At 44.2% G+C, this 20,533-nt stretch overlaps 1 protein-coding gene across 1 annotated transcript in view; it reads left to right on the top strand.

The window, feature by feature from the left end:
* The first annotated feature begins 1,072 nt into the window (after nucleotides 1-1,072).
* The window catches only part of ZC3H7B (zinc finger CCCH-type containing 7B), a 52,336-nt gene continuing 32,875 nt past the window's right edge, over nucleotides 1,073-20,533 (top strand). Inside the window, exons 1-9 of the mRNA XM_071738989.1 lie at nucleotides 1,073-1,212; nucleotides 8,918-8,978; nucleotides 10,868-10,901; nucleotides 11,277-11,474; nucleotides 12,367-12,525; nucleotides 16,557-16,637; nucleotides 18,133-18,189; nucleotides 19,560-19,634; nucleotides 19,967-20,198. Of these exons, the coding sequence (XP_071595090.1) occupies nucleotides 8,926-8,978; nucleotides 10,868-10,901; nucleotides 11,277-11,474; nucleotides 12,367-12,525; nucleotides 16,557-16,637; nucleotides 18,133-18,189; nucleotides 19,560-19,634; nucleotides 19,967-20,198 (889 nt within the window). The 5' untranslated portion in view covers nucleotides 1,073-1,212; nucleotides 8,918-8,925. The remainder of the gene's footprint in view (nucleotides 1,213-8,917; nucleotides 8,979-10,867; nucleotides 10,902-11,276; nucleotides 11,475-12,366; nucleotides 12,526-16,556; nucleotides 16,638-18,132; nucleotides 18,190-19,559; nucleotides 19,635-19,966; nucleotides 20,199-20,533) is intronic.

A 20,533-nucleotide genomic window follows, 5' to 3' on the forward strand; every position in this document is an offset into this window, starting at 1 on the left:
CCTTTAGGGAGAGGATAACCCATCCTATTGGGGAAGCTGGACTGGTAGCCAAGCAGAAAACTCATTTCAGAGGGCTATCTGGATTCAGTGGTAGTGCAGCGAGGCAGGAATGGATGAATCCCCCATCTGAGGTGGTCTTTGCACCTCGGTTTTCACAACCATTTCCTGCCACAGAATAACATGTCCTGGGCCCCTGCGTCCAGTCTGCAGCTCTGTTTCCAGGGCTCTGTCCACATGGGATTCAGTCCACTCTCTGGAAATACTGAGGGATTTGGGAGGAAAACAAGCCAAAAATCTGTTTCCAAGAAAGGGCTGAAACTTGTATATCCATATATGAATATATAAACATATATGCATATGCATAGATAATATATACATGTATATTGTATAATAACCAATATAGTGATAATTATAATGATAACAACAATAATAATATGTTATATATCCATACACTGCATATTCCTTTCCTCCCGAAGATTTATGTTTTCACATGATCTTATTTACAGGGAGCCCCCTGAGCAGCAGTGTGAGGTCTGCCTGGAACAGATAATTGCTCTGCCGTGAGCGATGGCTCTGGCCCCCTTCCAGCAAACATATATGGGTGGGCAAAAAGGTCGCTGCTTCACGTATGTGATAATGCCAGTGTCTCATAATTCAGTTGATTACTGCACTTTCCGTGCATGCAATCACTCCAAAGGCTTTCCTGTCTTTGGGCAGTATTTTATGTATCAGCAAAGGCAACCAGGAAGAAGAAAAAAAAAAAAAAATGTTGCATTAAAATAAGAACCGAGCCTTGATAGCTTGAGCGCTTTCGTTTTTCTGATTTTTTTTTTTTTTTTTTAAGCCCAATTCACCTTAAAGAATCCCTAAACCAACCACAAGGGAAAGATCTGTGAATTTTTGTAATGGGAAGCTGTAGCCTCTAGGGCCCAGAGGATATGCAGGGAGGCATTTTCTCTCGCTGGTGCAGCTGAGAGCAGCGAGCGAGCGAGAGCGAGCGAGACCTGGAAATGAAAGTAAAGAGATCAGGAGGCACATGGAGGGAGCTGCAGGGGCAGCCGATCCAGAAGCAGAATGCTGCCTTCTATAATTAAATAGCACTTACTATTATTATTACTTCTAGTAATAATACATTAATAATATCTCTAGTAATACAATACCATTTATCAAGGAAAGTTTATACATAGTGTGTGTGGGAAGACCCAAGGAGAGGTGAGTCCTTCCTTATTATTTTGGGGGGATTGTTTTTTGTCTTGAACCAATTCTGTACGTGTGTTTGTGTATGTAGAAAGGGGTGGACTTGGGAAACAAGAAAATCTGGATGTTGCTTCATTAGAAAATAAAGGTTTCAGATGGTAACTGCATGGATGAAACGTTGTGTAATTGCAAATAAAAAAAAAAAAAAAAAGTGGCGAAAAATAATATGGGTGAGATTTTGAAGGTAAACCCCTCTTCCGCCAAAAATGTGGGGTTTGCTAAAAAGATAATTGTCAGAGATCCTAATCCCACCCCCTGGAAAAAATGTGATGGTAGTCTAAAAGTGAATAGCCAGAGGAGAAGCCCTTGGGTTTGTATGAAAAACTTAGTATTAATTGCGTTTGTGCCTGTTTGCGGTTTGTAGATTTGGGAGCTGTGTTCAGATCCGTGTTTAGGCTGCAGTTTCCCCCTCTTGTTTGGTATAAACCTCATGAAGCAGCAGAGAAGCCCTTGTGGAATAGATTTTCGGATGCACCTTCCGTGGGGGCTTGTAAAGTTTATCAAATAAGAAGGTTGTGGGGTTTTTTTAATTCTTGTTTTTTGTTTTTTTGGGGGGGATTTCGGATTTTGTTTTGGGTTTTTTGGTCAGAATTTTTTAATGCTTTAGACAGTTTCCGGGTGGCAGGTTAGGTCAGCTTTTTTTAATTTTTTTTTCCCCCCTTCCTTGAAGTCGTGTCTCAGACACTCGGAGACGTGGATGGGGGGTGGGAAGGGAGGAAGACCATGTTTTAGTTTGTTTTCCTTTTCTCAGGGAAGCCTGGATATCTCCTGCCGGGGGACACCATCCCCCCTGACCCGGGGGGGAGGGGAAGGCATGCCGGGTTGCCGGCGTCCGGCCGAACCGCGTGGAGTGCTGGAGGCGCCGCCGGCCCCTCACCGCCCTGTCCGGGCAAGGCGGCGCTTTTCTCGGCGGCGGCCGCTACGCAAGGCCGGGGATCGGTGGCCTAGTACTGGGGGTGGGGAGAGGAGGCGAGCGGGACCTCCAGCTCCACCCGTCTGGGAACTGTCCCCGGGATGTAATTTTTAAAGAGATAGAAGGGAAGGGCGAGCTGGTTGGGCACGAAACCAAGAGCAAATGGCCGAGGGACGGGCAGCGTCCCCCCCCTTCTCATGGCCCGGCCGCAATGCGGTGCCCCTCGGGCAGAAGCCGGGGTGGCCCACGGCAGATAGAGGTGTTACGCGTGGGGTGGCTGCAAGAAACGGTGTTACACATGGGGTGCGAGGCTGCGGGTGTCAGCGTTTTAAGTTGAAACCACGTTTAGGAAGGAGACATTCGTTGTTTACTGCAGGTTTGTGCACAGCGGTGGACTCCCACAAATCCAAGCAACACCTTCCTGGTAGTGCAGGGCTTCTCTTTATAGGTAGAAAATGGACATTTGTCTGACCTCGAATACACCGATAAGTACTTGCCTGGCGAGTTCTTTCGTGAGAAGGGGGTCCCTCCCCAGTAAGCTGAGCTACTCCTTGTTCTATGCTACCTGTGAGACCTACCCCCTGTGGATACTGAAAGCGCCCTGGGGGTATTCCCGGTAAGTTTGGAGGACTCATTGTCCTCTGCCACCGGTGATGTGGAGTCTGCTTCTGTGGCTCCAGACAAAGAATCACGGAATGTTTAGTTTGGAAGAGACCTCCAAGATCATCCAGTCCAACCTCTGACCAGCACCATAATTTAACTACTAAACTGTGTCCCCGAGGACCAGGTCCAAATGCCTTTTAAATGCCTCCAGGGATGGTGACTCCACCACAGTCCTGGGCAAGCCATTCCAATGCCTGACAGCCCTCTCAGTGGAAAAATATTTCCTAATATCCAGCCTAAACCTCCCCTGCTGCAGCCGACATCCATTCCCTCTGGTCCTTTCACAATTTACTAAGAAGAGGCTGTTTCCCTCCTAGCTCCAACCTACCTTGAGGTCCCTGAGACATTAATATCAAGATAAGCTTAGCAAGCTGCCCCTTCTGTTGGTCATGATGTCCTGTCCTTTTTGGCATCAGAAAGAGCAGAAAATGGGGTGATGGGGGCCAGTTTGGTCTCTTGAGGCTTTGGCCACTGCCTCCATCACTTTCCGGTGGAAACACCTGATGATGCTTTTGTTTTCAGCTGGGGTGAGGGGGTCATTCCTGCTTCATCCTGCGTTTCCTGGAGGTATTCCTGGGTGAAGCTGGTGGAACCCTGCCATGGGGCAGGAGCGGGACTAGCAAGGTGCCAGGTTTGGGAGAACAACCATGGAGACACCATGGGGTAGAGAGACACAGTTGTTCTATGGGGTGGGCTGAAAGAACCCTCTAACACTTGCCTTTAAGTTTTAGAACGCAGGCATTCTTTATTGCAGTGCTGGATACACAGGGGAGTTCTCAAAGTCATGCATGACATGAGTAACTACAGGCATGACTTATATTGTACTAGTATGTATATGTATAAAACTCGTTGTGATAGACATCACATTCCCTAGAACTAATGGTAATATTTATCTGATTTCCTGGAATTAATGTTAATATTTGCATTCTTAGCTGGGGGAAGGGGGGTCTTGAGTGGTCTTCTTGTGATGTCCTTTTTTAATCCCTTCTCCAACACATGCATAATGTTGGGCAGCAAGTCTAGCTGGTCTTAGCCAATTTGCATTTACAAGGTTCTTAGCTCCCTGAGCTTGCTATCTATTTATATGCAAAAGGCCTGTACAGAGCTTAGATGAGCCCAAATCAACATCTTATTGTTCAGTGTAAGAAAAGAGTCTTCAGGATTTATCTCAAACTCCAGGATGCTGACTGATAGTTTTGTGGTTATTTACCCAAGGAGTTCATATACATTATATAAGAGCAGATTCACAATTACAACAAAAATATGTAAGTTTAATTCTATATCCATCAACAGCGTGGTGGTGGTGACCTCAAAAGTTGTTAGCTATGGGAAGTGGTGAAACCCAGGGCTCAGGGCATGGCAGAGAGCAGCCATGGGAGTGAGTGGGGACCCGTGTTTGTCATGGGCTGTGTGGCTTGTCCCCTGCTTGGTGTGAGTCCACTCACCTCCTCTGCTGCACCACCGAGGTGGCTGAGCTGCAGCCAATGCAAGACTCTGTGTTGCAGACCAGTGCATCCTGAAACTTTTTGCCTGGAGGAGAGCACATGCAGCCTGGGGCTGAGCTCCTGTCTCAGCTGTACAACCTGCCACTTGCATCTCGGTGTGCTTATTTCTGGCTGAAATGTTACAGCCAAAGCCTGGAAGTCGGTCAAGTGTGAAGTCATTGCCATCCCAGAAATATAATATGAAAAGCTTTGCCCAAATTCAGCTCTAGCAGGGTTGGGAATAACACCCAGTCCTGGATAAGTAAATTAAAGTCTTTCCATTCATCTTGTAGTGTCTCATAGAGTGAATCTACGCAGTTTGCGATTGAGTCACTCTTTTTTACTGACTGATGCTTCCTTCTGAAGGAAAAAAAAATTGTCTATCTGCTGTACATTATTTATGTATGGCAAATAGTTTGCAACTCATTGACAAACTGTGAATAAGGCTCTCTTTAAAAGCTGGAGCAGAGAGGATAACCATCTCTCGACCAAAAAGACAAGAGCTTTGTAGTGGGGTTATAAGTACTATGAAATTGAATTCTGCTGGTGATTTGAACAGACAAGTCTGGACAAACAAGTTTTGGCGAGGGAAAAAAAAAGGATGTTTAGGCACACTGCTTCATTAAATCTTTTTTAGTGTGTTTCTAAAAATATTTAAAAGACTAAAAACCCAAAAGCTAGGTAGGCTCTGTGCTTAAAATTAATTATGTATCAGCTATGGTATGGTGTGCAGCAGAACTGAATTGTTGCACCTACGGGTGGCTTGTAGTGTCTTGGGTTTTCTGTTGTAATGGGTGTATGGCTTGGTCCAGGGGATGAGACATGGTGAAGATGCTGGGACAATGAGGGGAGGCAGAAGTTCCTTGAGTTTGATGGAGAGGTTGCAGGGGGGGAGGTACAAGGAATGAAAAGAGGAGTCAGGATGGTAGCCTTCAGCAGCGATGGGGCAGGCAGGACTGGGGTGAGGTCTGCTCAGCATTGAGGAGGGTGCTGGTATGGAGTCAGATTGAAAGGCAGAGGTGGTTGTTACTCAGAGATGTGAAATAAATTGTTTAGGGCAGCATTCTGTGGTGAGCATTTTGGGGGTGTTGCCATGAGGAGTTGAGTCTTATCTGCAAAGTTGTGACAAAGTTGTGAAGGTTCAAGGAGCCCTAGCAGAGGAAGCTGGTCACCCGCTTGCATGGAGAGAGGAATGTGGGGCAGTATCAGGGAGCAGCAGTCTGGAGGGGAGATCAATCCTGTGATGCATGTCTAAAGAAGGCAATGCAAGGTCTTGGATTGGAGAGCAGTCACTATGGAAGATGATTGTAGTACTGCACAGATGAAACAGCATGCCAGGCAGAGAGGTTGGGTTTTTTTAATGAGGGTTTTGTAGCAAGGATCAAAACTGTGGCTGTGTATTTTGGGACTTAGATGCAGTAGGTTGGTCAGCCATCCACACGAAGCAAGGATGGAGATACGGATGGTGGATGTGGTTGCAATGCTGGCTCAAGAGAAGAAACAACAGGAGGGTTGCAGGATGCAAGAGGAGTTGGGTAACTCTAAGAAAGAGACATTCTGCAGCCTTTCGCTATAGTCCTTTGGCTCCGGTCCACCTTTTGGTCAGAAATGTTTAAATGCCCTTTTCTGTGGGCAAGCAACAGTAACCAGTTCTCCTTGTAACACGTACCCACATCCTGCTGTGTAGGATATGTATCCTAGCAGTAGGGTCAGGGTAGCCGTGGGAACAGGTACTGATCTCCTTTTCACTCCTTGCAGTAGTATTTTAAGAGTTGAGCTCAGAAGCAGAGGTTGAAGTGGGCTGCTCAGAAGCTTTTCAAGGTGATGATCTGTTTTGTGGATGTGCACAACTGTGAAGGTATGCCACAGCTTTTTTGGAGTGCAGCCATTAACTTTGTGTTGACCAGCCAGTGTTCAGCTGTTCTCCCCATAGTTTCCCACAATCTCCCTTTTCAAAAGATCTGTTTTGTGTGGTGCCTCTTTCCTTCCCTGATTTATTTTCTCTCCAGCACGGGTCCTTTCAGGGAGCAGCAAGAGCAGGGCTGCTTCTCCAGGGAGGACAAGCTAGGAGCCGAAGGTGATGACAGCCACCAAGCAGTGCACTCATTAGGTAGAGTCCAGTCCCACTGTATCTGAACAGGGCAGGCAGAACAAGATGCTGATATCAGGAGTGCATCAACAGTCACAGAGAAGATGAGATGGTTAGGTGGGTCCAGGGTCTACCCAGCAAGTTGAACTATAGTAGATGGTACCAGAGACAGAACTGGAGACAAGCTGCCTACAGTGTGAGTCCAAGATACATTGTGGAGATATGACTAAGGACAGGTGCACCTACATTATGGCTCAGATGAGGAAGTGTGTCTGCACCTGATCTTAAATGGAATTCCTGAACCATGGGCGGAAGGTGAGTGGGTGAAGGTCCAAGGTGAGGGTGTCTGCACCATTTAAAGCCTGTTAGTACACTTAGAGCCTGGACAGCTAAAAATTTCTCATTCCTCCCTGTCCTTTCCCCCATCATGTGAGGGCCCCCTTGGTCTTTCAACTCCTCCAATTAATCTCTTATCATTTCCCATGGTGGCTCTTTCCCCAACCTTGTCTCTGGTGGTCCTCAGAGTTCTCTATTACAGTGCTCTGGGGTTGCTCTGTCCTCTTTTGTGGATTTTACTACTGCCTGTGTGGAAATGGCTCCCACTGCTCATCTTTACCTCAACCATTCTCTCTTACTACTATTGTCTTTGCAGAATTTCATGCAAGGAGAAATGTAAAATAAATGGACTTTATCTCTTTTTCTGTCTCCCAAGCCTGTTTGCCTGTAGTGTTAGTGATCATATTAACCTCACAGTCTCCTTGTTAAGTTTTCTTCTTTCTTCCTGGTTGCTCATTATCCAGGTTATTCATAAATCATTCCAGGCCTTCTGTTGGTGTCATATTGAAGTCTATCTGCTCTTCTCCATTGCTTCTGTTAAAAGCCTGTATAGAGATGCTGATCATTACTCACCTTGTCAGCTGGATTTCCCTTTCTTGCTGTGCTGCCCACCCCATTCCGAATGCACCTGCTTAAAGTCTTCTACCTGCTGCTTGGACCAGATTGCTCTCAAATTTAATGGCTGGTGACTTGCAAACTGCACAGTGTCACTTTCAAGCTCTTGCTGCCTTCTGCTACTACTTCTTTCTGGTCTTTCTTTCACTCCTGCCTTCCCCACTTCTCCCCAACCCTCCCTTGGCAAAAGGCAGGTATTAATTCCGCCACGGTTTGCACGGTGCAGAGCACAATCAGTAACTGCTTGCTGTGTTGTCAGGTTTGATTTTCACATACCTTACAGGTCCCTTCTCTCTGTGCCAGACTGAATATGCCATAGATATATTGAGAAGATACCTTAGAATGGTAGGGATGCTCTTAAGGTAAAATGGAGCCAGGTGATAATGCTCTCCAAGCTATGTTAGTGTAAAGTTAGAGAAATTACTTTTGGTTTTCTTGTGATCTCTTCAGAGGTGGTTTGTTACCATTCCTCAAATGCTGAGCATTGTTTGTGATCACAGCTGGTTGATAGCAGGCTGGGAAATTTGCTGTCACCAGCAACTTTGTTTTGCCACATAGTGTCATCTCTTCTTCCCTTTAATCTTTCTTTGTGTGTCAGATTCTCCATTACCTTGCAGAGAGGTCAGGGAGGAGCCATTTCATTATTTGCTCCTTAGAAGATGAAGAGGGTCAAGCTTATGTATCTAATGGTGTGATTCAAACCCATTTTAGTTAAGGAAAGGGACATTACACCAAGAAGGTACTCGTAATTGTACTCATTATTTGTCTGCACTTGCAGAGACCCAGACTGGATTTGGTCAAACTCAGACAAATGACTGTACTCATTTCTGTCCCTGACTAGGTGGGGGTAACTTGCTGGAGTAGTCCTCAGGTGCTGCCCACCCCACTTTAAAACACTGCAGGATGGGGCCCCATCTCCTCTCCAAAATACTGTTCCCAAGTCTCTGCTGCTCTTGTCTGCTGATTTTCAGCAGGAAATTTACATCACTTAGGTTCATCATGGTTCCTCTGGACCACAGCAAGCAATATGATCGTCTTCCTCTGCATCTTTCTCTGTGATACACCTCTAGACTCCTTACATAGATTGCTTGTTTCATAAGTTGTGTGGTAAACCACTTCTAATCTGTCCCAGCTAAACAGTACTCAGAATATCTTATCACAAATTCCTGAAATGACTGACAGTGCAGGGGAAATAATGACTTTTTTTTTTTTTTTTCTTAGAAGGCAGTCGTGATTGCAGTTGGTTCCCATTGCTATATTTACTGGCAGTCTAAATAGAGAGCTCAAGTTGAAGTAGTTCTTTTTTGCCCATGTATCCTGGCAGTGGCATGTGAGAAAAAGCAGGCCCTTGGTAGTGAGCCACTTGCTGTCCTGTGTCTGCTGTGTGGATAAATCATGGACTTTGGTGTTCAGGCCATCTGGTCTAGAACATTTTGTTAGTAGTAAATTCAGGCACATGCAAAATACTGTGCTGCTTAATTGCCAGCCAGACCTATAATGACTCATTCTGTGTTTTGCTTTTTTTTTTTGCTTTTTTTTTTTTTTCTTCTTCCTCTGCAGCAACTATAATGGAGAGACAGAAGAGAAAACAAGAAATAGAGAAAGGACTTCAGTTTATTCAGTAAGTGGACAACGTTATTGTTTCCTGGGCCTCTGGAGGCAGTTGTATCAAGGACTGCAGGAACTGAGCTCTTTCTGTTCACCAGTTTGGGTCTGCTGAATGGGGAAGAAATACTGGTCCCAAAGAGTTTCAACGTGGTTCCTCAGGGTGCTTCTTGTCCTGCCACCTCTCTAAACTTAAAATTGTGTAATTTTATTTTTAATTTGGGTTTTGCCCTTCACTGCAGTATTAGGATGATCTTTACAGTCAGCATAATGCAAATAGTAATTGGACCTATTTTATTTTCAGCGAGAAGATCTCAGAGTGCTCTCTCAACAATGTTATGCCACCTTTCTTAGGAAGGGGGGTAGTGTATCTCTTTTGTAGGTGTGGGAAGCAGAGTAAACTACTTGCCAAGTGCCCCATATAGTGCCTATAGCAGAAGCAGATGACCCTGGGCTCTTTTACAGTCTCCAGCTTGGTAGATGCCTCAGGCCACTCTTCTGTGAACATTTATGTGGCCTTCTAGAGCTTGAGGTGGTTGCTCTCAGGGCAGCTACAAGTCCAAATGTTTCCTTACAAAGTATAGTAGGGTTTTTTTCTCTCTGGGGCTTGAGTTAGCAAAGGCCTCAGTCTCAGGTCCAGGTGAGTAAGGAAGCAGCAAGATTGTAATGAGATTGCATTGGGTATCTTAAGGTCAGTTTTGAGTCCTGCAGTTACTACGGCTGAAATCTGTGCATTTACAACAGGAAAAAAAGACAAATCTTCCATGTTGCATATTTATATCCTGTGACAGGACAGTGATGTATTTGCCCCAGACTGAGACTAAATGAGGCTGAGAATCTGGTTTCAGAGAGGCAATTGTGAGGTTTATTTATGATAAAGAAAAGAATTTAGAAATATAGAGTGTTGTTCATGTTTCTGGAGCATATCTTAAAATCTAAACCAGGCCAGGCAGTGTCGTTTGTTGGCTTCTTTTGATGTGAAAGGGGTAGTCCAATTAAGCAGCCTTAATGTTTCTTACAAGGCATTTCCTGTAGTTAATTTTAAGGAGCAGATGATTATTAGATTAGTTGAAATCTAAAAAAAGTTTGTTCTCTGACCAATAAGATCATGCATATGATGTTTTATTTCAAAGACAAGGAGGGCCATGAAAGATGCTAAGGATTTCTCAAGAGCCTTTTGTTTTCTCCTTAAAGAGAAAGAATAAATGCATGTGATCCAAATCTGGATGACCTGGATAGTTGCATTGAAAGAAGGGAACCTTTCATGTAGGTCTCAGTGCTGTTGTGGGGTAGAGGTTATCACTGCCAGTTTTGTTACACAGCCTGGCAGCCTTGACCAAGGCATATGGAGTTAATGGCATTGCAAACTTGCATTGTCCTCTTTATTTTTGTTGTGTAGGCCTAAAGGTATGTGGGTAAGTTAATGCAGAGGAAAGTGATTGCATTTATCACTCTATGTCTTTGGTTGCACAGATGATTAGAGGAGCTCTTGGGATGCCAGTCTGGTGCCTCTCATTAGAGCCAGATGCACTTAAAATAAGTGTGTGCTCTCTATGACAGTTTTTCATGGTACTTTCTCAAAGATGGTTGGGGGTTTTTTTAGGTGGCTGGCTGAAGGCACATTACAGAAGGTTGTGAATGTGCAGAAAAAAGCTGAAAATAAGATTCCTCTAGTTTCAAATCCCTTTGGAACCTGGTCATCTCGTGACATCACTGTGGCTGTCACTGAGTCCACTGCTCCTTAGTTGTGTTTTCTTTGCCCCAGCTGCATTTCAAGTGAGAAACTGTTTAGCAGCTCACTGAGATTATCAACATGGAACCAGAAAGATGGTTTCTTCATCAGATAAAAGCCTTTGTACGACTGCCTGTTTCATGAGAATTTTCTCTTTTTTCTTTTTTTTTGAGGTCCACGTTACCCCTAAGACAAGAAGATTATGAGGTAATGAAGAATTTATTTTTCAAGTTGGAAACTCTTTGGTTAGCAAGATTTGTTCTGTTGCACAGCCATTAGTTAACATACTAGAAATGGAGAGCATGGGATGCTCTGTCACAGTTTGTCTGTAACTTAAACCTTTAAGGTTCTGACAATGACAGAAAAGGAGAAGACACCTGAGTGTTCAAGAAGGAAGGAGATTTGACTGGATTTTCTCCTCTACCAAAAGACTGATGTTTTAAAGGAGGGTGGGAAGGCAGGAGAATCTTACTGGTCTGGAAGCTTGCTAAATAAAACATATGGAAAGGAATGGGAAGTGGGGAATCCTCTCTTGTCTCTTGATATCCACTTCAGTCTATTTACTCTCTCCCTGCTGCTCAGGCCGTTCTGCAGAAGCTTGTGAGAAACTTGTTTGCAGAGGGCAATGATTTGTTTCGAGAGAAGAATTTCAAGCTTTCACTTGGACAGTATGTAGAAGGGCTGAACGTGGCTGATTATGCAGCCTCCGACGATGTGACCATCCCAAAGGAGCTCCTCTGCAAGCTGCACGTCAACCGAGCTGCCTGCTACTTTGCTATGGTGAGCACCTTCCTGAGTCATCCCCAGGGACCAGGGAGGACATCAAGGCTGCAGTGCTGTGCAGTTGGAAAAGATGTCAATAGGGGTTTCTTTTGATTTTATCCACTCCCTCAACACTGTGGGAGATGATGACACGCAGAAAACTCTGATACCTCCCCACTATCGTACTGGATCTTGCAACACCAGGGGAAGGATGTGAAGGAGAGAGGGCCAGGCATAGGGTACTGAAAATGCAGTTCTGGTCCACCTTGGTGAGGAGTTAGTATTACCTGGAGATTGCAAAGAGCCAGTGCCTTCCAGTACTTAATATTTCTATGGAATACTGTTTGACTATTGCTTTTTTTGAGTATTTGAGTATTTGAGGCTCCTGCATCCTCAAGTAAGGCACTGGAAGACTATGAGAAAACTTTGTGTCTTTTCAGCACACACATGGAAAAGCATTCTGAAATACTTAGGCACTAAATGTCTGTGTGCTTCCATTTTCTGAAGGAATCCAATAGCTTTCCTTTATGGCACAACCCCAGAGCAGGTCCATCCTGTTTGTAATGAGACTGAGTCCTGTGAAAAAAATTAGCAAATGGTCACATAATTAAAGGCTATCATATGTCACATCCCCAAAGTAGAAGGGGTGCCAGAATAGGCTGCTTAAGCAGTCTTACTTCTGGCATTCACTGACTTTGAAGTGTTTGGAGTTTTGCAAGACTTAACAAAATGTTCTATTACTGTAGGTTTTGTGTGTCTGTACTCTGGTCTGTGTAGGAGGTAATATATGTATTTCCAGCTGCCTTTTATATTCCCGTGTTCTGCTGAGTGATAAAACATTTGCATTCAGACAGAAGGAAGGGTTAGTTTGCTATGTCTCTGCTTACTCAAGGCAGTCTCTTTCATACAGGGGTCCTATGAGAAGGCACTGGAAGACAGTGAGAAGGCTTTAAGTCTTGACAAGGAGAACATCCGAGCGCTCTTCCGCAAAGCCCGCTCCTTAAATGAACTTGGAAGACACAAAGAAGCGTATGAGTGCAATAGCCGATGTTTGCTGTCCCTCCCACATGTAAGTTTCTGACATACAACCTGTCTTGATTTCTGTGGCTCACCACCTTCCTGCTTAGTGTCAGGCCAAAGGATAGTAAAAGAGGAAGCTTGGCTGTTTTTGGGAACATCATAGAATCATAGAATTGGCTGGGTTGGAAGGGACCTCAGAGATCATCAAGTCCAACCCTTGATCCACTACCACTGCAGTTACCAGACCATGGCACTGAGTGCCACATCCAGTCTCTTTTTAAATATCTCCAGGGATGGAGAATCCACCACTTCCCGGGGCAGCCCATTCCAATGCTTGATCACCCTCTCTGTAAAGAAATCCTTCCTAATATCTAACCTAAACCTCCCCCGGCACAACTTGAGACCGTGCCCTCTTGTCTTGCTGAGGGTTGCCTGGGAAAAGAGACCAACCTCCACTTGGCTACCCCCTCCTTTCAGGGAGTTGTAGAGAGTGATGAGGTCTCCTCTGAGCCTCCTCTTCTCCAGGCTGAACACCCCCAGCTCCCTCAGCCTCACCTCATAGGACTTGTGCTGGAGTCCCTTCACCAGCCTGGTTGCCCTCCTTTGGACCTGCTTCAGGACCTCAATCTCCTTCCTGAACTGAGGGGCCCAGAACTGGACACAGTACTCGAGGTGTGGCCTCACCAAGACTGAGTACAGGAGAAGAATCCCTTCCCTGGTCCTGCTGGCCACGCTGTTCCTGATACAGGCCAGGATGCCATTGGCCTTCTTGGCTACCTGGGCACACTGCTGGCTCATGTTCAGCTTCCTGTCACTCCAGACTCCCAGGTCCCTTTCTGCCTGGCTGCTCTCAGCCACTCTGTCCCCAGCCTGTAGCGCTGCATGGGGCTACACGCTTATGCCCAGAAATTCTGTCTGTCTGACTCGAAGGTGTTTGACCTCACACATTTCTTCAGTCCGAGTTACACTCTACAGAATGTGCCAGCCATAGGCACTGGTTAGTGACCTGTTTGGTAACCTATTTCTGAAGAGTAAAACCCTACCCTAACGAAATGTGAATTAAGGCCAGAAGGTTGTTTTAATTATCTGGTTTTATATGCCTAATGGGAATAACTAGGAGAATGGGACAAATGGGAGCTGGAGCACTGGAAGAAAACATGTATACTTTTCCCGGTTTAGATAAAAGTGTCTCACATTTTACTTAGTGATTGCTAAGGCAACCTGGTAAACCTTTTTATTTCTTGTCAGACATGCAAAGGTGTCCTTGACACCACATGTCATAGCTATTTTTATGTCCACAGATGTGCAAATTTTTGCAGAGGGAGCTATCTGCGTATAGTAGGCCCTAGATACTTTCCTGACAATGGTTTTGTTGAGTTTTCTTTTAGGCCAAATGTTGAACTGGAAACCAGACTATGAGTAGATAGATTTTAGTGAGCACTGGTTGTCTTTGCTCAATTTGGCTTCAGTCTGTCATGCTAATGCTATTTACGAGCAAAATGCATCTACTTCAGCTAAAAAACCTAACTTATTATTGTTACAGAATCAATCTTTGAAACTCTTGTTAACAGTTAGTTATTCCATTTGTATAGCTAGTAAATTCTGGTTTGTTTGACTTGGCAGAAAAGTGACCAAAACTCATTAGAGGTATCACATTAAGTGAGTTCCAAGCTGTTTTTTAAACAAATCCTTTAATAAAAAACCCTCTCTAATATATGTGTTAATGTAAGGCCACATCTGACTATATATCACATTGCAGTTGAGCCACTTAATTGCATTTTTTTTTTAACCAAATACTTACATTTACCTATCTCACCTTATTATCATTACAATAATCGTGGTCTACAAACATTTTATCAAACTTCTCTGTGACAGAAAAGTTCAGCCTTACAAACTCTGTAGCGAGTGATCTGCATTCCCTATTCTAAACAGCACAGTTGTGTAAATCAGCATTCCCCATTGTCTTCTTACCTGATGAACAGAGATCATAAGCCTTCCCTGCATCAAAGGCAAGTTATGCTATTGATCATCTCACTCTTTGTTTCCATCACACCAGCTGCAAAGCCCCAGGAGCACATGGGTACTTCCAGCTTGCATTGCTGGAACAGCTAAGAACTTTGCTGTGGTCGAAGCAGAGAATGTATTAAAACTTCTGGTGATGAAGGCTCTGCCACTCAGTTGACTCACTGTCTGGCAGAGTTAGCTTGTTTCTGGAATCTCAGTGCTGATAGTTTGCAGAGGTTCTCAGCATGGTGAGGTTGATAGTCCTCTAGTGGTATGCTTGTTTTGATAAGTCGTGGTGTTTTTTTCAGGGTGTTGGAAAGAAAGAATGTTGCATGCATTGTTAAGCATCCCATCTTTTAGGTGGGAGGTAGTAAGTGCCCAGGGGTGGTACTTGGCTGAGGAAAGCTAAAGCTAAAGGAAGTTTTTGAGGGTGACAAAGAACAAATAACCCCTCTACTCTCAAACTTCAGGCCTGCTGACAATGGGGGCAATAATTAGCTATGTGTTGTTAGGAAGACAAGTAGAGGCAGTCTGGAGAGAAATACATTCTTGATCTTGTCCAGGAATCTGAGAAGACATCTCGGAGTTACCTTGGCATATGGAGTTGTATAGGGTAAGCCTGGTAGGTATGCAATCAATTAAAAGAAACAATGTCAGAGGTCTTCTGGTGAGTTTTCCTTAGGGCACAAGAAAATGACAGACTTCAGGAGACTCCTGAGGGAGTATTTGGAAAGGCAGAATCATCAGAGGGAAACAGAGCAATGAAAGCGTGATTGGTGTTAGAAGGATGTGAGAGGTGAAAAGAGAGTTGGGAAGGAGCAGTGACCATGAGGTTTGACCACAAAGAGATCTCCAAGGGGTCAGGGACAGTTTCAGGAGAAGGTGCATCCTGAGGGGGATGCAAGATGGAGAGCAAAGAGGAAATGGAAAATACAGGTTTTGTCTTTGGTTGAGAGATGATGACAAGACCAATGTTGAGGGTGCTGGGGAGCAAGTACAGTCAGAAAGTGGCATACTGAATTGAAAGGAAAAGTTACTGATACTGTGGGCTGGAAGAACCAGAGGCTAGTGAGGGGTTAAAATTAAAAGGATGGAGAAGGAGGCTGGAAAGACGAGCATGACAGGTAGAGAGAAGAGAGCAGCTTCAAGATTGGACATGGAGGAGGAGATCTGGGGACAGTAAGGAGGGATATCACAATAGGCTGGGCAGGTATTTTTTTTCTTGGAAGAAACTGCTAAAAGTACTCCTGTGTTTTTGCAGAGAGCGAGAGGAAAGCTGAAGGAAACAGCTGTTTGTGATAAATAACTTAAGAAGGTTGTGCCAGGTTGTTAGTCCAGGAAGTTCTGGAGAGGGTGATGCAGGGGAATGGAGCATCCTCCAGAACTTTGAAACTCAGGACAGTATGTGAGTGGGCCTGGGCAGAAAGCAGGTAAAGCTAAAGGCATGTGGCAGGGAAGGCAGAAGCATCTCCTTGACTAAGCTGAGGCTTTTTAACCAGAACTGGAGATGGTGAAAATGCCTTGCAGCTAGCAAATTGGAAACTGAGACTTGTTTTCAGCTTTAGTAACAAACATGCAAAACAGGCTAATGAATTCTGTCTGCTATCAAACTGATTATTAGCTCTATGACTGGTGGAGAAGGAAAGTATACAGGCTGTGCATGCAGAAAAGCATGCAGGCTCTTTATTTCCAGACATGGGGACCTTGTGGAAACTGTATCAGCCCCCAGCAAAGGGACTGCTAGCAGCCAGCCTTGGCAGCTCCTTCATCCATCTTGCCATCAGGACTTGTGAGGCCTTGCTTTCTTGGAAGCAGAGAACTTGATTCTGATTTTCTGCAGCATCAGAAGAGTGTGGAGAGAAGTCTTGGTGCATCCTCAGTATCTCAGTAAAGCTGAATTACAAGAGCACCTGAGGTTGCATGTAGTCTCCTAGGGCTGCTCTGGCAACTATCCACCTGCTGCTGTCTGCAAGTGAGGCTCCTTGGCACAGCCCAGTGTGGATAACTGCAGTCCAGTTTATTTCATTGTGTGTGCCACAAAACTGAAAGTGTCCTGCCAATGGTTTTTGTCCCCAGGATGAAAGCGTCACGCAGCTGGGACAGGAGCTTGCCCAGAAGCTGGGACTGAGGGTTCGAAAAGCATACAAAAGACCTCAGGTATGACTTTTTTTTTCCTTTAGAGATTGTTCTTTGGCTCTTTCATATTTACTTTTGCAGAAGTGATAGGTGCTGTTCTGGAGCTGTAGACACACATGCACTGCCTTGTGACCTCTCTAGCGGGCTGCTGGCTGCACTCCTTGTCCTGACCCTCCCGTTGCCTTGATCCCTTTCAAACCCCACTGCTGCTGTGTCCCCCCTAAGCCAAGCAGACCTGAGCCAGTACTGCAGGAGAGGCTTCTGATGCAGTGGGAGCTCCTTTTTGTGAGGGGAGAGGCATATGTGGCCTGATCCCAAGGGTGGTTTTTGCATCATAGTCCTTTCCCTGTTTCAGGATGAGAAGGGTAGGATGTCTGCTTTTGTAGTGTCATGGGTCATGAAGGGTTCCTTTTTCATGGTGGAGGAAAGGCTTTTGGAAAATGACAAGTAGGCATCTGGTTAGATGCTAGGAAAGAAAGCAGCAAAAAGAAAGCCTTGGGTCCAGTAAATTGACCCCGGTGTCTGAATCCCTAAGTGGCTCTGCAAGACAGTCTGCTGCCAGAACTTGCGTACCTTTGGCGCTTGGATATGCCCTGGGATGGAGCTAGAGGGCGTCAGGCCACTGCTAGCACTCGTGTGAAGCTGCCTTGGGAAAGTCCCGGGATGCGTTTTCAGGAGCAGGGAACATTATCTCGGAGTCTATTCTGGTCTGGTCAGTCAGGCTGACCTTAACATCCTCAGTGGTGTGTTGAGCAGCCACTGTGTTCCACCTCCAGAGGGGCACCCATGCAGAGATGTGGTGAAGTGATTGGTGAGCATCCAATTTGCAGAGAGATTTTGGAGTAAATTTGACTGTAGCATCTTATTCCGCTCCCGAACCAGCCTCACTTGTGAGATTGGCCCACCCCCCAAAAAGGCCCACCCCCTTGGTGTTGTAGCAGTTCTTAACCCTCTGAAAAGATTCTGTTGCAAAGAAAGGGAGGTTTTATACAGGAATGGGTTTTTTTGTAGCTGCTCATTCTGCTGGTCCTGCTACTTTTTTGCTGCTGATGTCATGTTACTCAGCTGTGATGCTGTTAAACCACCTGTATGTTAGAAAAATAAAAATTAAAAACTCCCAAATGCTTTTTATTATTTGAAATCTAGTGATCAGTGATTTTGCTAACACCTTGCTATCTCTTGCGCTGGCTTCCAGCTTTCATTCCAGTTCTGTAGTGCCTTCCCAAAGTAGTAATTTCTTAATAAAAAGACAAAAACTTATGTTCCTCAGGGAAGTTTTTTGCTTTCTGATTCAGTGTTGAATGTTAGGTGTTTTGCACTGAGGTGTCCAGAACAAATGATATGTCCTTTTCAGTGTGCAGAAAACTGTACCCTTGTGTCACAGTGGTACTTTTTGGGGTGTTTTTTCTTTTATGGGCAGTGCCTTGAAGGAAACCATATTGTAACCCAGCTTTACCTTGTTTACAAGCATTCATGGTCTGTCTCTGTTCTAAAACCTCTCTCTTTCTTGCAGCAGGAATTGGAAACATTCTCACTACTCAGTAATGGCACATCAATCAATTTGTCAAACCAGGTAGAGTTTGCATCTTGTGGTTCTTACTGTTCGTGGACTGGACTGCTAGAATGCTTTGCAGTTTTGTTTACATGCAAATTTACTGATGTCTTTTAGGATTTAAATGTGTTAATTAGTGTTTTCTACTTCTAAAGAATATTGCCAAAGAAAACAATTCATTTGAAAACACAGTAACAACATTTTTTATGTCAGTAATTAAATCACCAAAGATGGTTATTTTTCTTATCTGTTGTGAATGTTTGCTTTTTATTACATTTGAAAGAAGTTTCAATGTTCAAGTTACTATGTAGTTAGGACAATGCTAAGTAGAAATCAGAAGGTGTAGCTGGTGAACAACACAGTATCAAATCATGCCATGTACTGAGCAAGGTACATACATAGTTTATGTATTCTTTGTTTCTTCCTGTCATTTCTGAGATCCAGCTTGGGCAGGGCACTGTACAAATAGTAACCTAAATTATAAGAAATTGCTTATTTCCTTTCCCTATCACAGGAAAAAAAAACCAAACTAAACTCTTGTTGTTACAGGCTATTTGGTATTTCACACCACTTAAAACAAACAAACTGTAAAACTGTAAAAGATGATATTTTGTAGAGCAAGATAAGATACCAAAGAATTAATTTACCTCTCACTGTTCAGTAACTTGCCTTCACTTTTTTCTAGCACTGTCCGTCAGCTTTCTTTAGTGCCTAGTTTTTAACTGGAAAAATCTTACTTTTTGCAAGAAATTAAAATTGTGCAAAAGCTAGAATTTGCAAGAACTACTGCAAAAATAATGCTTTACTTGTGCCTTTTTAAGTTTAAGCTGAAGGCACATGTACTTACCTCTGTTGATGTTTCTGTAAAATATGGGCTCATTTTGTTCCTTGCCTGGAGCTCCAAGTCAGCAGTTGTCCTGGCGGAAACCCTTTCCTGTTTTGAGTTTTCTGTAAAAGTTTGTGGTTGATAGATTGCAAAATAGAAGAACTAAGAAAAGGGAGGTTGTGTAAGATCAGGCTGATCTCAGTATGCACTGGGCTGACCGATTGATGTGGCCTAGCTCTTGGGACACACTGTACTCATCCACACATGAAAAACCCTATTCTATGTACAGATTTGCTCACGTGGTTGCATATTATGCAGGCCTGGTATTCCTTTGCAGCAACAGGTTTTGTCCACTGCAGGAAGTAAAAATGAATAGGCTCTTTGAATTCATGGCCTCTGAAAGTGATTTGGTTTTAATACTCTTGTACTAGAAGAGAACGTAAAGAAAAATTAAAGGGCCAGGTGCATTTAGGAGTACTCAGTGTCATCTATGAAGTGCAAGTATCTTTTTAAAGATAAATTTCTGGTGATATTTTCTCTACCCTGTCCTATGCCCTCTTTGCAGACCACTTCCAATGGACTGGGTTCGATAGATGACATCGAAACAGGTAAAGAAATTTCTCAGATTTTTGTGGCTTTGGTAAGATATCTGAGCAGCCGAGCAGGCCTGAGAGTTTGATCATCATAATTTGTGTCTCTTCTGCACATACCTGGCTTTGGTAACTACAAGGAGGAAAAGGTGGTTGGAAGCAGGAATGTTTTTGCTGCAGAAAATAATTTTTTGTCCAGGTGCAATGAGGGATGCCTCTAGGAATTAAAATGTCCTGCTGAGGTACATTGCCCTCTCCAATTGTGCTTTCTCTTTTAAAGCTGGGCTTGGCAAAGCTTCTGAAACTCTGTTCCCAGCCAAAATAGTCCAGATAAAGTGAAGTTAAGGCTGTAGTGGGTTGTTTGTACTCTGAGCACATATAGTCCTCTAAGACAAATGAAAACAAAGGGAGTTGGGAGGGACCCAGGGGCAGCTGTGTTCAGGGTCAGGCACCCAGAAAGAGCAGGAGGAGGACTGCAGGGTTGCTTTTCTCATGCAGGGAAAGAAGTGACCTTAACTCTGTAGAAAGGCTTGCTCCATGCTTTGCCCTTGTTGTGTGCGTGCCTCTGAGCACATCAGTCTTGGTTCCTTTGAAAGGTAGCTCTGTGTGTGAAGGTAAGTGTAAAGACTTATCACTGCAAATAACAATTGTTCTTTTTATAGGAAGAAACTATTTTATTATTAGGGTGTTTTGGGGTCTATTTGGCATCTATTTTAGAAAACATATTCTCTGTTGAATGCCAGTTCGGTAACTGAATGCTATGTGCAATGATGAGACCCAGTTCTGTGAATTTATGAGAGTTTTTCACATTATCTTGCTCTGCTAAAATGAACTGGACTCCTTCTGTAAAGAATGACTCCATCCAGTAAGTTCTTTATCTAATCAGGGTTTGGTGTAAGAGCAGCTGCTAGGAAATATTTTTAAAAGCACTGAAATTGCATATTATCCC

The sequence above is a fragment of the Heliangelus exortis genome, chromosome 1 (genome assembly GCF_036169615.1).
Source record: "Heliangelus exortis chromosome 1, bHelExo1.hap1, whole genome shotgun sequence".
Taxonomy (NCBI): domain Eukaryota; kingdom Metazoa; phylum Chordata; class Aves; order Apodiformes; family Trochilidae; genus Heliangelus; species Heliangelus exortis.